Raw genomic sequence first — 15893 nt, forward strand, 5'->3', positions numbered from 1 at the left:
CAAAATGCAGAGGAGAGCAGATAGGATGTGGAACTGAAGGACAGCCTAGAGCCACGGAGCTGGCACCACTGCTCTCTCCTAATCTTTGCTCTCAGGTGTCTTTATTTGGATCTGGTGCTCTCTGTCAGCGGTACAGGAACTATTTTAGTGAGGCTGGTGACATCAGAAACCACATGCTGTAGGAGAAAGATTCTGAGCCTAGAAGCTCTTCATCTAAAATCATTCAAGCATCTGTCATAACAGTACAGTGAGGTAATGTTCAGTCAATGGAAGTAAATACTGAATACCTCTGTCATTCTTGCAGAAAGCTAATGAAGAGAAACACAGTATTTTTCAAAGAGGAATAAACATAATATGAGACCTTAGCTAGGTGGTCTAAAGACATTAGCTCGAGAATAATTTCACGTTATTTTAGTAATTAAAAAAAACATGATTAAAGAAAATAATACCTATCTCAAAAATAATTTATAGCTATCTGTTATAAATACCAGATTTTCAGCCAGCCAGACTGCTACTTTGTCTAGTCACAGCAAATACATATACGTACTAAGAAAATAGCTTGATTTCAGCAGTTCCTAACATTTGCAAATGTTACCACCTGATTTCAGCATTTTCTATTAAGTTTGAATAGTGGCTGTGTGCCTGCACAGGGCTGAGAGAGAGTGACACTCACGTCCTGGGAGTTGTGCTGTCCCAGCTGCGTGCCCAGTTCCAGCGGCGCCGCTGCCAACTGCACGTTCTCCGGGCAGAACTGGGAGCCGAAGAGCAGCTGAGAATCACTCAAATTCGAGTAGTCACTAGGAGCACTGCTTCGGATGGAAAACTTATTAGGCCTGAAACGGGGCAGAGTGGGTTGGGAATGAGTCTTGAGCAATTAAAAAGCCAAACAGAATTCCCTACATGGCCTGCTGGAACCGTTCAAGCATGGCCCACCCCAGGATGTTCATTTTCACTCTCCACTCGGAGGGTACCATTCCCATAACTGCATAATTTTAAACACTATGGTTTTGCTACTCAAAGCTGACTGGCTTGTTTTAAACTGTCACATCCATACAAACGCAGTGTGGTAGCACTGCATTCCCCTTGCAGGGGGAAGGTCTTCCTCCAGCATGTTCTACAGACAGAAGACCTAAACCAGGACTGGCCAGCTAACTCAGTTCATCCTACCTGTCTTGTCGGTCAGTCTCAGTTAAAGGGACACTTTGGGGTTTGCTCCTAGCAAGTGCCAGGTCTTTCCCTTTTCACTACTCTGGATAATCATTTCTGTTGCAACTCAGATGCTGCTCGGTTTATTTGGACGGCAGTTCCATCAGATTAAACCTTTCTGACTAATAGTTGACATTTCTTGGGCATTTATTCTCCAGATGCCTTAAGTCTAACACTCTGGAACAACAAATAAATAGGTACCATATGGCTATACAAATTGACCTGAATTGTTAGAAATATTCCAAACATAATAACATCCTACTCAAAAGTTCTCTTCTTTCCCCTGAGTGTCACCCAAATAAACCTTTTCTATCTAGCCTTGACATTGTGCTGTGTTGTTCTGATTCTACTCCTCTTCAGAGACACGGCTTCTACTGCTTTATGGACTAGGCTCGTGGCATGGTACCAGCTTCCCTCAGACAAGGGTTTCCCTGCACAGCTGCACCACTTCTCACTGTGTCGGAGGCTGGCTTCAATTTTTTCCTAGCAAAGATACAGACTTTTTTCATTTTTCATATGATCACTGTTCCATTGCTCCATGTCCACGAGGTCTGATGGACTGCTTAGGTTAGGTCCAAACATAAGAAAAGCTGGGCCAGGTTTATACTCTTAGTTCTTGCTGGTTTTTAAGCTACCAAAATGGAGAGATGTGCGTGGCTGCCTTTGGAACTGGGAATTACAGATGAAAATTAATGAAAAAGATTCTGACGCAGGGTTTTCCTTCCATATCAAATCGTATAAGTAAAGGGGAAGGAACAGGAAACTAATTCATGTGTATAACAAAAGATGATCACCCCAACATTTATTAGCAGTGACGTGTTTAGTTAATTCCCAGGTTTGGAAAGAACCCAAACATCATACACACAACAGGAACGGGATTTAATAGCAGTACTTGAACTGCTCAGTGTCCCTCTTCATTATATAGTAGTGTCAGTGACAATATTGTATTAATACTTTTGGCTTTAAGCTCACGGAGTACACTGAGCCGCAGGCAAAAATAGATGAGGTATGAGTTTCTGGATTCTCAAAAAGCCTGATAAATCTGTCTGAATTCAAACCTTCTCCCTTGATCTGTCTCTGGATGCCAAATCTACTAAGAAAGAAATCTGAATACAGCTTTTACTAGCATAGTTTCTTGTTTCCATCTCATCCTTCTGTAAAAAACCCCAAATTTTCTTAATCTACAGCCAACATGTCAAGGAGAGATGTGAGCACATGGGCTGCCATGACCCCACACAGGCAGGACCCCTGCTTACAAGGTGAGCATCACATCTCCTGCACTAGTTTTCTAAATCCTCCTCTCTTCTAGCTGGAAAAGTTCCCCCTTAGTTTAAGGAAGGGGTTTTATAATCCTTAAACGCTTTACTGTCTAGTCAAACCCCCCTTTGAAAGTGTCTGGTAACTGGTGAATATCCTGCTCACAACCTGCTCATTTTCTCAGTCCTTTCACATTACTTAATGCCTAAAGTGGGAGAATCCTATAACAAAGAATTTTATGACCGATATTTTGAGGAGTATTGAGCTGAGAGGACTTTCCCAGACTCACCCCGCACTGACACTGACCAAAGGCGTCTGTTGGCTGCTCTGGAGCCTATTTTTCTCCCTTAAGTCCCCTACCTCAGTGGTTGGTTTAGGAGCACTGGCACTTCTGCAAATTAGGGGGGAAGACGAAACAGATGTCTCTTTTGAATGCACTAATTCCCCTGAGCAATGGAATTCTTTCTCCCTTAGTGCTGCCAGCATTTAATTTACTAACAAGACCATCTGGGCAAGACATCAGCCTGGCCACACTTGGCCCAGGCCTGTCCCTGATGGCGAGATCAGACAAGTGTGATCAAATCTGTGACCAGATCCATGATCAGGCGACCACAGCTCTTCTAACCACCTGGCCATTCCCTTCAGGATGCCTGAGCTGCAGAGATGCATGCTCCATCCTAAATATAAATCCTTTCTTAGAAACAGCAAGGAAACATCCTGGATATTTAATCCCAATTAGAAGTCCCTCCTAGGGGATGCAAGTTTATCTCAGGAAAACTTTTAGCTTTCTGCTAACACGAGCCATTCCCCAAGGCGTTCATGCATTTGTGCCCATAATGTTCCTACGGTATTGACACTAGCATATGTGTCCAAAGCAAAAACAGCCTTAGATATGTAAGACAAGTTCTGGTCATCTCAAAAAAATGCTGAATCGTCCTCTGCTGACCAATGTAACGGTTTCTTTTTCACACCTAACTTTATGCAAGATATTGCTGTATTGGCAATTCCAACCCTTTCTGTAACATGAGCATGATCTAAAAAATTTGCAGCCCTCTGCATATCTGGGGAGTCAGCTAGCTATCTGCAGTCTCAGTTTCCCCGTTGTCAGTGGGAATTCCTCCTCCACAGGAGAACTTAGATCTTTTGGGAGCTTTCTTTCATTTTTCTAAGTTCCGATTTCCACTTCCAAATATTTTAGCACAACCGTATGCAAAAGTTCACCTTTCATTCAAAGGTTCTGCCTTGCCCCCAAACATCTGTCAGGTACAATAATCCAAGAGAAACACAGCATGCGATAAATACCCTCTTCTTGTGTTTCCGGGCACTAACAAGCTAACAGTTCCTAACTATAACTTGTTGTGGGCCTTATCAGTCTTTTTTTAAAATCAGTAATTTTTACTCTGTTGTTTGGATTCATCTTTATGTGCCAACACCAAGGTTTAAGAGTAATTTGGAAAAGCAAACAGAGTCTTCTACAACTTGAAAAATAACATTTATCTGCGATGCTGCTGTAAGTGACTTGGTTTGGTTCTGCCATCCCCACCAAGCCTGTGCCAACATCCCTTTTCTTCCCAAGCACTGTGGGTGAAGCTCGCTTACGCCTTCCTGACACATTTCTTCAAAGTGCAGTAAACCTTTATTCCCACAGAAGAGAACTCTTTCTCCTGCTAGTAATGTTTGTAGAATCGGTGTTATAAAGTTCCTCTTCTCCCGATTCCCCTCTGGAAAATTTCCCAGCCCTTTCTGCTCCTCCTCATTTAGTGACCAGGGCTGCACCACAACAAATCCAACTGAAATTCTGAGAGCTGCTGTTCACCTGCTCTTCCTCCTGGCTTTAGCCTGTATCTATAGGAACTGTCTTCAGCTCTGCTATGCTGCTCTTGTCGTCACTGCTTGCTGCCTGCCAATATGTTCAGCAAATGAACAAGGATCACTGTTGGCTCTGGGTGCGGAGGAACTTCAGCATCCAGTGGCCTGGAGGAATTTAAAGTAAGGAGTTTTAGCTGCTACTGCAGCTTACAGCTATTTGCCATCTCTTCACTGGAAACGGCCACAGCATAAAATTTTTATTCTGCTTTCTGTCCCCTGAAACAGTATGACCTGCTTGCTGCGAATCATTTGTACCATATCCTAAAAGGAATTTCTACCAACAGATTTTAGCGCTGGCCCTAATGCATTAACCATAACAAAAACCCTCTTGGTTATTCAGCTCAAACATTGCCTCCAGCTTTCAGATTTCAGGCTCAAAATCCTTCTGGTCTTGTTTTAAACTCCTCAAGGTCATTTTTGCTTTCTATGAGCCTCTCCATTATTCATTCGGCCGTGATTCAATACTGCCCAGACATTCCTCACCTTGGAAACCATGTTAGCCCTTTGTTGCAGGGGCTTGCAGGGCCTTTTCCTTAGGAGAAGACGGATTTCCACGGAGCAGGAAATTTTACTTAGACAAAATGTATCTGTGATCTGGAGACGGAGTTTTTTTTGCTCCCCTCACCAGTCTGAAGCCATCTTCCTGCCTGCACTGACAGCCCCAGTTTCTCATTCCTCCAAGGCTCAGGATTTTTACAGCTGCTCTCCCAGTCTTCATCCTGGCTGGCTCCTTCATTTTCTGCTTATTCTGGGACCTTAAGGAAACTTCCAAATATGTGGCTCTGCTATGTGGGATGGAATTTTTTGAGATGGAATTTCATGTGATAATGGATTGAATGAGGTTGTTAAATTTGGAAGTTTTTTCTCAACAGCAGAAATAAGCCATAGAGAGTAGTGGCCCAATAGGCCTCAATTCACAGCATCCCTTTTGAATACCTCTTTAATTTTTCATCATATATTGGCTTTACACACTCTCTGGCAGGTTTTCTGCTTCTGATGTCTTTAGAAGTAGGTATATTAGTAGCTTTTATGCCTTCAGCAAGTTACTGCTTTTCTCCTGTAACAAGAAAATTCTCATAAGTTCAATTTCAAATCGTGATGTATTGGTTTCTATTTTTCATTGTCTTTCTTGAGGGATGCCTTCTCATTTTCAGTAGTCTTCTTTGTCATGCTAGTGCGGTACTGGTCCTTCTCATGTCTGATTTGAGAGCTGTATGCATTAGTTCTGAGCTTCAATGTGAAGTCTAAAGAATCTCTAGCCCTCAGGCAAAGGTTTAACCCTTTTGGCTGTCCAGTTTAGTTTCTTTTTAATGAGCTTCCTTATTACTATGTCACTGTCTTTTTTAAAATTAAGCAGTATTTTTTTGGCTTCTGTTGCTCTTGTAGAGATCTTGACTCCACTCCTGTCACACTCGTGGTCGCATTACAAGAGTAACACCCTAAACGTGGGTCTGACGCTCAGCTCAGGGCCCAGGCAAGACACATCTCTTCCAGCAGCACTCCCCTGGCCGACACAGGTAGATATTCATGGTATCTGAAAATGTACTTTCAGCATCACGCGCCGGTGACGCTTATGCAGTCGATAAAAGGCCGATTGAAGCATCACTGCTTTTGCATCTGCTGCTCTCACACCCTCCGTGATCTTTCTTCGCCTGCCCTTCTGCCTGGGCAAGCAGCAGCGCTGCACTAACGTGGCACTTCCCCTAATGGAGTCTGGCATTTCAATCTACAAAAATTGTGTCGTTTGCTGACACACTTAAATTGAGCCTAAGCTTTTTCCACTGTAGAGCTGTCATTCTATCCGCATCATCCCCTCCCACCTTCTCAGATAATTGGCACCCTGATATTACAGTGTCCAACTAGATAATCTTCCCTCTGCTGCATTTCTAGGATCTCTATTATGTCAATATTCATACATAAAACCAACTAAAACAGGGACTTTGGTGTCCCCCCACCCCAATTTCTCAGGCTGCTGGTGGTTACAGAGAAGCACGTGTGTGTCTGACATAGATAACAAACAAAACCCAGAGCAACCCCAGGCTTGTGCGGAACTGCTGCCGTGAGGGTACTGAATCATGGGAGCTCTGCACTTCCTAGTGATCTGGTGGCAGCTGTTCTCAGAAGTAACACCCTGACTCAAACTTGCACAGAACTCACAGCGTGATTCATACCCTGCCTAGATTATATGCTGATTTTATGTTTCATTTTTAAAGCTCCCTGAAAGACAGTATTCTGGGGGATTAAACAGCATACCCTGCTGTGGTGAGAAAGTTTTCTAGTAACAGAAGTGAGCCAGGGAAAAGTAATCAACACTTTTTCCCCTATTTCAAACACACACACATACACATGCTCCTATGAATAACAATTTTTTTTCCTTTAGAAAAAGATAATTCTCCTCCTGAGAACCCTCTCCTGCTTCTCAACTCCTCAAAAAACCCAGCTGCATTTTCAGTTATGTTTTAGGCCCTGTTTGACCCTTTTGAACTCGCTCGCAAAAAATGTGGAATGCTGAGGAGTGGGTGTTGAAATCTTGTCTGTATTTTCTTCCTGCATTAATAAATGAGTTAAAAGGAAAGATTTGGTAGCTGACAGGATACTTTGGAGGAGAAAGGAATTCAAGTGATCCCTTTCCAAACAGGCACCCGTATGTCTTCCACTCATTTCTTTTCCTATTGCATGACTCCACAGAATGATTTATATATTTTTAAAAATATTATATTTTATATAAAAACTAAAAATATAATTATATATAATATTATGTATTTTTAATATATTCTACAGATTTTCCCCTGCTCATTCTTTGAGCAGAAATTAAATCATAAGTTTTCAAACTACTCAGAGGCAACTTACTGAAAACAAAATTTAAAAAAATAAAAAAGAACCCCTGCAGGTACCAAGATGACAATAGGATTATGCAGTGCGTATTTATAAAGACAAAACCATGACAGATACAAACGTATTTTTCTTTGAATTGGCTCCCCTTTGACACCTGCATCTGTGCAAAATTCAATTAATTCAAATATATATGACAAGTGTTTTTATAATGGGCAAGGAAACCTGGTTTTCATTATCATCCGTCATTGTGGTAACATCAGGCCAAAGAGACAGCATGACTAAAACTGTGAATCTGAACAACAGTTAGTTATGTAAGTGGGTTATTTAACTAACAGAGGCTCAGAGGACCAAATTCATGAATTAGCTTCTTCAGAGTCAAACAAGGGATAAATCTCGCTGTCTTTTTTAGCCACGTGATGCAAAAGGTGATGCTCAGCTTGTAAATAAAAGCAGCCTGTCTTACATATTTGCTTTCCAGATGTTTACATCCAAATAATATTTGTTGTTTCACTACATATTGTAGATATGGGGAGTTCTGGCTGCTCTTTGACTTCTGCTGGGAAAAAATTAAGCCATGCGTATAAATGCAGGACATGGAATAATTTTAGAGTTACATAATGTGAATTTGCAATTCATTTTATCTACCCTCTGCACAAGGGTGAGAGAGAACACTTAACTTACCTAACTGGACATAGACAGGCCACAGGACTTACCCGAATAAACCAGAGAACAGCTTTCACCTGATGCTGGTTTTTAAATTCCCAGCCGTGGGGGATCTATGGCAGCACCTGGCAGGCTGGGAGCAATGCAGGCACAAACAGGATCACGGAGTAGCTGTTTAACCATCATTAACCAGACTGTAGATCCATTCAAGATGTGTTTCACCTCATTTCCATCAAACACCTGAATTGGTTAATTTTATAAACGATTTTCTCATCATCTTTCCTCCCCACCCCATGGCCCAAGCTCACCCGGTGGCTGTTGGTGTGCTCAACATCTCCTTGATGTTCCAGACGTTGACATTCATTTTTAATTTTTTCCTCAGCCGACACCCTCACTGGGAGCTCCCAGCCTCCACCATGCACGGCCTCTGCTCCCACCTCTCCTACCCTGCAGCGGCAATGCCACCACGCTGCCCTGCAGAGAGGAGGAGAATGGGGAGAGACGGATAAACCCCGCTCAGGGGGGAGCATCCCCCTGTGCCCCCTCGCCGTGGGGAGACCCTTGGGGGGGGGCACGGCCCTGCAGGCCGAGAGCAGGCCCGGCCAACATGGCTGCCCAGGCCTGGGCCTGAGGCCTCTCCACAGGCCCAGGGTGCAGCTGCCCCACGGGGGGCTTCACAGCCCGGGGCTGGGGTCTCGGCATCTCGCCCTGGGGCTGTGGATTCCAGGACTGGCCCCAGCTCCGGGCTCTCCCCCAGCTGCCCGCAGCAGACACCGGGCAGGCCGTGCCCCTCCGCCTGGGAGCAGCACCCTGGGCACAGGGGGCCATCACGGAGCAGGGGGAGGAACTTCATGGCTGTGTGGTCTTCTCGTGTAAGTACCTCTCGCAGAAATGCAGCGTGATTTAATTTCACCCATTAGAAGTATAACAAAAATAACCCATCATCTAAACACTCCCTGGAGAAAGATTCTCAAATATGGTTTTACTGGAATTTTTATCTTGTGCCTCTGTTATCCTCTGTCTTCAGGAATGGAAAATGGGCAAGCTTACTTGACTATTTTTTTCTCCTTTAATTCAAAACAATTTCAGTCCTTGTTAAAATGTTTGGCTGCTGGTTCTGAAGGTACTCTGCAAGCACTAAACCACTGCAGAAAGAAGGTTGATATAAATTGATTAATAGATTAGGGGAACTAGTCACATTCCCCTTTATACTCTTGTATTTATTACATGCTTTAGTATTAAAGGCAGCCTGGAGCTCAGAGGTGTCAAAATTATGGCTTTCTTGATGTATATATCTGGTTTCCTAATCAAATCCCAGAGAAATAAAGCTTTCACTTAAAAAAAAAAAAATCTGGACTTTTACCCATAAAAAAAAACTTACCGGAGTGACTTTGCTGCATTGTTTTTGCTTGTCACTACAGCGCTAGGGCTGGTATAAATAGCTCAGATTTATCATGGCTGTTTGTTAACTCTCAGCTGCACAATGAGCCTCTAACAGGTTGATTTTCTAAGACCAGAGCAGGGAATCACAGCCTGGATCATGTTCTTGCTTTAGGGATGGGATAATGGCCTGGCTGTCCAAGGCAGCCGTGGGCTGGAAGGCAAACCTTCCTCCAGAGAGCTGTGCTGATGGGAACATTAATGTTTATTGCCCTTGTCGAGTAAATAAAACCTTGTTCTGATCCTGAACTGCCTGCAGCTCTGTTGTACAGCCTGGTGCATAACGCTGCTGCCAAGACCCTTGATGTGTACTCAGGCCCTATATGGCCCTGCATCTTAAATGGTAACTTTCCATCATTTTATTGCCTGTAATTGGAAAGTTGGCCTGGAACTCCCTTCAGAAGAGACTGTAGAGCCCTTTATCCATTTACAGCACTTCGACTGCCCTTAGGAAAGGATTTGCTGGTGCTTTGAACACTGGCAATAAGACTCAGCTTGTTATTTTAGGTTATTATACAGAGCTATTCCTATTTCTGGTGTGGCTGGAGCTTTATGGTTTGAGCGTCTACCGAGTTTGTGGAATATGATAAATGAGATTTTTGTATTTCCATCTCTCCTGACAACGGAAATAAATTTCTATAAGGAAACACATTCTTTTAATTATAGGTCTGACAGCTACCTCTAGTTCCAGTCTCCCCCATCCATAACACGCTCTGGGGAGATTAGCCACGTTGCCAGGTGCTGGCTTGTAGCTCTCCTTATATCTGAAGTAACAGACTGTGCTTCTAGCGTTAGGGAGTGTGGCCAGATACTTGAAGCCTTTCATTTAGTAAAAATTAGCAGAAGCTGCCAGGAGATAGACAGCAATATATTTGGTACATCACTCAACTTTTTTTTCTTTGTAATACATTTCATTAGAAACTCACGGGGAGCTCTTCTGTTGATAACGTGTCAGCCTCCCAGGGCGGTCAGGACCAGCATCCCTTTGCCTGAAGATCTCTCCATCCATTCCGAGATGTCCTTGGCCGTCGTCCTGGCTGCTCTCCTCCCCTCATTTGGATGGGATCCTGGTCCTGTGCCCAAAAATGGAGATAAAAAAGAATGAGGAATCCGAGGTCATGGATTTCTATTGGCCTTGGGTGGAAGAGCCAAGCCAAATGGCACTGCGGTGGGTGATGTGCTGGGCAATTGTGTGCATGAGGCAAGGTGCTGCCGAAAAGGGGGCAAACCCCTTGTGGAGCAGGGGCCATTGATCCCACTGCTGGAAACACTGCAATAGTGAGGGGCTCCCGAGCCACAGCTTCTCCCTCTCCCAGCTTTTGCAGCTGGCATCGCCTTGAATTTGGAAAAAGCAGCACTGGGTGCCCCATCAGCAGCAGGGAAAGCTGCGAAGTTGGCATGCAGGGATGTCAATTTGCCTGTGACTCAGCGTCTGATTTATCCCATCCATGCAATGCCCCTGCGGGAAAGACTTATTAATCAGATCTGCATTTCCAACACAGCTCCGTGATTTAGAGTCCCCCATGACTAAAGTTTTGGTGAAGAGTGAAGTTATTATTGCCTCGGTGTCTTCTGGAAAGGGCTGTCAGGCTAGGGAGAGGTACCAAGGTGTCACCAAGGGGTCTGTCACCTCCCAGGACCCCAGGAAGGAAAAGCCCATTAGGGCTGAGCACAGGTCAGGGAGTGCTGTGAAAATGGGGTGCTGCTGCAATATTCAGAGGAAAAGGCTGAAGCCACATCATGCTCAGAGGAGGGGGCCCTCTGTCCAGCCACTGACCTTCTCTGGCTGCTGGCACATCCCCCCAGCTGCCAAGGTACAGCTCAATCACTAATTCGGGGCTCCCTGTTGATGCTGGCTCTGGCACAGTGGTGGTTTCTATGGCAACTCCAGAGGCAGATGCAGGGATGGCTTCAGCCCCAGCCCAGGTATCCCAGGATGTTCCTCCCAAAACGCAGGCAAATGGCCATGTGGCACGTCGGGACAGACCCCACAGTCACTGTGCCGAGCAGACAGTGGAGGCGATGGGGCAACAACACCAAAAACATCTTGTGAATGCTCTTTTCTGAACTGTTTCCAACTTCCCCCACGCTGCGACACCCCCGGCAGACGGTGCAGCCTGCCCCAGTGGTATGCCGGATGCTGCTGCACTCTGCCAGGATTCAGCCTCCCATCTCTCCAGCCCTGCTACTCACCCGAGAATTGTGCTGGTTGTCTTCTCCAAAAGGTCAAGCATCGGTGTTTGATATTTACCTGGACCTGTGAGATTTTTCTAATGTACCAGTGAAAGATCAAATCCCTTGCCTGCTTTGCTACCGCCACTCTCTTCTTTGGTGTGTGTGACTCCACATGGAGCCAAGATGAATGAGGTTCCGGTGATCCCATGGCACCAGGCAATTTGGAGGGTCATCCCCTCACCAGTCTCACTGTGCACCCCTAAACATCACCCACAGACACCACCAGTACAGAGCTGACCTTCCCTTCCTGGAGCCGGTAAGCAGGAGATGTGGTGTTCCTGCCTGGGGGAGCTGGACACAGCCAGATCTGGCTCTCCCAAGCACCAGCCGTGCTCCATCCTTTGAGACAGGGTTGTGGTGCTGGATGGGGCTCAGGAGCCCTGGCATCATTAGGTGTCTCATCTTATTTCTCAGCATCCTGGCAGCCCTCACCACTCTCTGCCCTCTCTCGCACCACGGCTCCCTCCAACAAAGCCCCTCTCCTGCTGCTGCCTTCCCCCCCACAGCCCCTTTGCCTACAGGAGAGGCCAAGCAGGAGCAAGGCTGTGCTGAGGCAGGGCAGCTACGGCTCAGCTCTTCCTCTCCCAAAGTAGGGCTGGATCCTTACATTGCATTGCTCCGCTTGCCCTGGCAGGGGGGAAAGGAGCAACAACCGTCCCTGCCCCACAGCACAGGGTCTGGCCAGGGAAGGGCTCACCAGGCTCTCCTTTGGGATTTCCCAACAGGCTGCACAATGCCCCCACCCGGAGCAGGATAACCAAGAACGACACAACCAGCAGGGTAAAATTCCACGTGTTTCATTTATTCGAGGTGCTACGTCACCTCCTAGGCACTGAGCTACAGGGCACCTCTGTGCTACATGAGACATCGACTGGGTCTACGACGACACAGCACTCACTGCTACACACACGGCACGGACACGCCGCGGCACGGATGGAGCCGGACAGGGCAGCAAAGCCAGCGACAGTCCTGCCACTGCTGCTCTGCACGCTGCCGGCCGCAGCCCTCCTGCCAGGCAGGGTTTTTGCCCGGGGCTCCATTGTCACAGCCGGTGTAAGAGCCGAGAGGGGTTTCTGAAGCACAGCGAGAAACTGCGGCTGCTCCAGTGCCCGGCGTCAACGAGACAGCAGCTCCCTGGAGCCGTGTCACCCGCACGCATGGGTGCTTTGACACCCTGTCCCCGTCTTCAGGCACTTGGTGCTTGGCCGGGGCTGGTCCCCGGAGCCCCGCTCAGGGCACCTCACGCAGGCACAGAGCCTCGACGGCGCCGCTGGGACCCTGGGCCACCCCGCCGATGACGAAGAGCAGGCTGGGTGTCGGGCAGCTGGAGCAGGAGCAGCGGCCAGTGGGCATGGGGGGCAGCGGCTCCCACTTCTTCTGCGAGAGGCTGAACCCTTCCACTGAGTCCAGCGGGCAGGACTGGTTCCCTGCAGGACACAGAATGGCATCAGCCCTGTCACAGCCCTCCCCACACCCCACGCTCTGCCTTTCCCCCTTCACATGCCTTTGATGTCCCAGCCAGAGTCCCCAGCGGCAGCCGGTCCCCGAGCCCTGAGCTGCGGGGGCTCTGCCATCCCAGAGGCGATTACCAGGGGCACAAGAGGATTGGCAGCGTCCCCACAGAGAGGGCTGCTGTCACTGATGCTGCACGGCTGGCTCTGCCTCTGCAGCCATCACCGGAGGGTAAGGGAGGGCAGCTCCAGCCGCAGCGGGGCTCAGAAGCAATGCCACGCCGCAGGGATCCAGCCTGCACCGCTCGCCTTCCCCATCACCTCCTCCTGCCCTGTGGCAGGAGGTCCAGCTTGCCCCGGGCGAGCTCAGTGGGGTCTGGAAGCCCTGGCTGCGGCTCCCTGGGCAGCCCTCCCCACTGCATCCCTGCTGCTGAGTGACAGCACTAACCTTTCCCCAGCTCTCTCGGGAGAGGGATGTGGTGCTGCAACCCTGCGTGGGGGAGCTGCGCTGGCACGGGCTGTGAAAGCCCAGAATGCTGCACATGAGCTGGGGAGAGCCTGGCCGGGGGGTGAAAGGGGCAAGGGGCTCAGCAGGGGCAGCCCGTGGAGCAGGGCAGTAGGGTCCCCGCAGTACTTGGGGGGCACAGGAGGGATGCGGCTGCAGATGGTGTTGCAGTACCCCCATGGTTTTGTACATTCGTCCTCCCTGCTGCTGCGCAGGTCACTGATGTGCCACAAATGATGGGGACGGGAACACAGCCACACGCCTACCACCGGCATTACCGAGGCCACCCATGGCCACCACTCTTCCTCCCAGGCAGCCGGCCACGAAGTCGGCTCTCTTCTCCCTCATGCGGATGGCACGGTTCGGCTTCCTCCACGCACCTGGGGGCAAGAGGGTGTGAGCGTTGCCTGCTGGGGGCTCTGCTTCACACACTGAGGCCAGGACACCCCCATGCCAATGGGTCCCTGGGGCCAGGGAGCATAGGGCAGGACTTGCCATGGGTGCGAGACGCTGATGCTCAGAGCCCGGGTGAACTGTGTCCCTTGGGCACAGACACCCCTCACCAAGGCCCAGGGAGGCATCCTGGACCCTCAGGGGATGCTCACACCCCAGCCAGCGACACGGAGCTCACCTTGCGCGGGATCGAACATCTCCACAGTGTTGACAAAGTGGGGACGGGAATAGAAGTTGTGGGGACCCGGCTGCTGCAGCCCCCCCAGGCTGAAGACGACGCCGTCGACCATGGCGCAGGCAGCGAAGGCGCGGCGGCTGGGCACGCTGGGGTACCGCGTCCAGCTCCTTGTTTCCAGGTCGAAGGCCTCAAAGGCAGTGACGGGCAACTTGCCCTGCCGGCCCCCTGCACACAGACGGGACGCTGCGGCTGCCGGCGCCCCAAGCCGGCACCATTGGTGGGCTCAGCAAGCAGGGTGGGGCCCGCCGGCTGCAGCACTGGGGTGGGAGGGCAGCACGGAGCCACCCTGGGGTGCAGCAGGTTGCTCCCCGGTCCAGGGAGGCAGTGGAGGGAGAGGACAGGGGCACGGGGGGATGCTCAGCTCGCCCCAGCAGCACCTACCCAGGACAAAGATCTTGTTGCCCTGCAGGAAGGCAGAGGCCCCGTAGCAGGGTGTGGGCATGGAGGGCAGGGGCTGCCAGTGGTCCTTCGCCGGCTCGTAGACACGGACCAGTGCCTGGGGAGAGGTGTCCGCACCCATTCCCCCCAGCGCGTAGACGGCCCCGTCTGCAAAAGAGGTGGCGGTGAGGTTGGGGGGGCCATGGGGCTGGGAGTCCCCCCGTGCCCTCCACGGCAGGCAGCACGGGCGCTGCTGAGCCCCATGGCCAGCTGCTGCTCCCGGTGCCTGGGGGATGGTGAGTGTGGCCAGGCCTGAGCCCAGCAGTGCCCTGACCCCGCTGGGACCCTCTCGCCCCCCTCTCCGCCCCATCCATCAGGCGCAGAGCGGAGCACAAGGCCATCGGCTCTAATTATTCTCGGCAGTACCATCTCCCTGGAGACACCATGGCAACACAGCCATGCTGCCAAATCCTGCTCCTGCTCCCCGCGCGGCCAGCACCCCTGCCCGCTCCCACCGCTGCCCTGCCATCCCCTCTGCCCTGCCCACCCCGCTGCAGCCTGGGGCCATGCCACAGCATCCCCAGGCAGGGAGCAGACATGGGCACCGCATACGGGGACCAACCCCGGCTCCCAGCACGCGGGTTGCAGGGCTGTGCTAAGGCTTGGAGGCTGCTCAACAAAGTTTGGGCAGGAATCACAAGGCGTTCGAGGCGCAGCACACCGAGCTGGGCTGGAGCAGCGTGCTCAGCCACCCCGGCACAGCTCCCAGCCATTGGCAGCTGGGGAAGGCCCAGAGGGGCTCCTTGTCGCTCAGCTCCAGGCTGCAACAGGGCTGCTGCGCCAGGAGCATCACCCTGCTGTTAAGTGCAAGTTTGGCTGCTGGGTGAAAGCCTCGTGCTGTGTGCCAAGCAGCAGCGGGATTCGAGTCACAGAATCATTGAGGCTGGAAAAGCCCTTGAAGCTCCTCCAGTTCAACCATGAACCTCACCCTGACCGTTCCCAACTCCACCAGATCCCTCAGCGCTGGGTCAGCCCGAAATCCCACCCAAGCATCCCCAACTGCCTCATCCCCGCTTTTCCAGAGAGCAACCTGCAGCTGAGGCCCATCCCCAGCCCTCACCTCTCTGCACGGCCGAGATGCCCATGGAGGGCTGAGCCAGCGCCGCCTTCTTCTCCCACTTGCCCTCATCCACATGGTAGACCTCGACGGAGGCAAGAGGGCTCTGCGCCGCGTCCACGCCACCCACTACTAGGATCTGCTTGCCCAGGGCGAGGGCAGCAGCTCCAGCCCGCGGCGTGGGCAGAGGCGGGAGAGCGGTCCAGCACTGGGCCGGGAGGTCAAGCACCTCGGCAGCACCCAGGG

At 50.1% G+C, this 15893-nt stretch overlaps 1 protein-coding gene across 1 annotated transcript in view; it reads right to left on the reverse strand.

Moving 5' to 3' along the window:
- Window positions 1-12297: 12297 nt before the first annotated feature.
- Window positions 12298-15893, reverse strand: part of KLHDC8B (kelch domain containing 8B) — a 7968-nt gene continuing 4372 nt past the window's right edge. The window contains exons 6-10 of the mRNA XM_026857536.1: window positions 15651-15892; window positions 14534-14698; window positions 14093-14317; window positions 13740-13841; window positions 12298-12932 (exon numbers count right to left, since the gene is read on the reverse strand). Of these exons, the coding sequence (XP_026713337.1) occupies window positions 12736-12932; window positions 13740-13841; window positions 14093-14317; window positions 14534-14698; window positions 15651-15892 (931 nt within the window). The 3' untranslated portion in view covers window positions 12298-12735. The remainder of the gene's footprint in view (window positions 12933-13739; window positions 13842-14092; window positions 14318-14533; window positions 14699-15650; window position 15893) is intronic.

This window comes from Athene cunicularia (assembly GCF_003259725.1).
Source record: "Athene cunicularia isolate RWA chromosome 12 unlocalized genomic scaffold, athCun1 chr12_part1, whole genome shotgun sequence".
Lineage (NCBI taxonomy): Eukaryota > Metazoa > Chordata > Aves > Strigiformes > Strigidae > Athene > Athene cunicularia.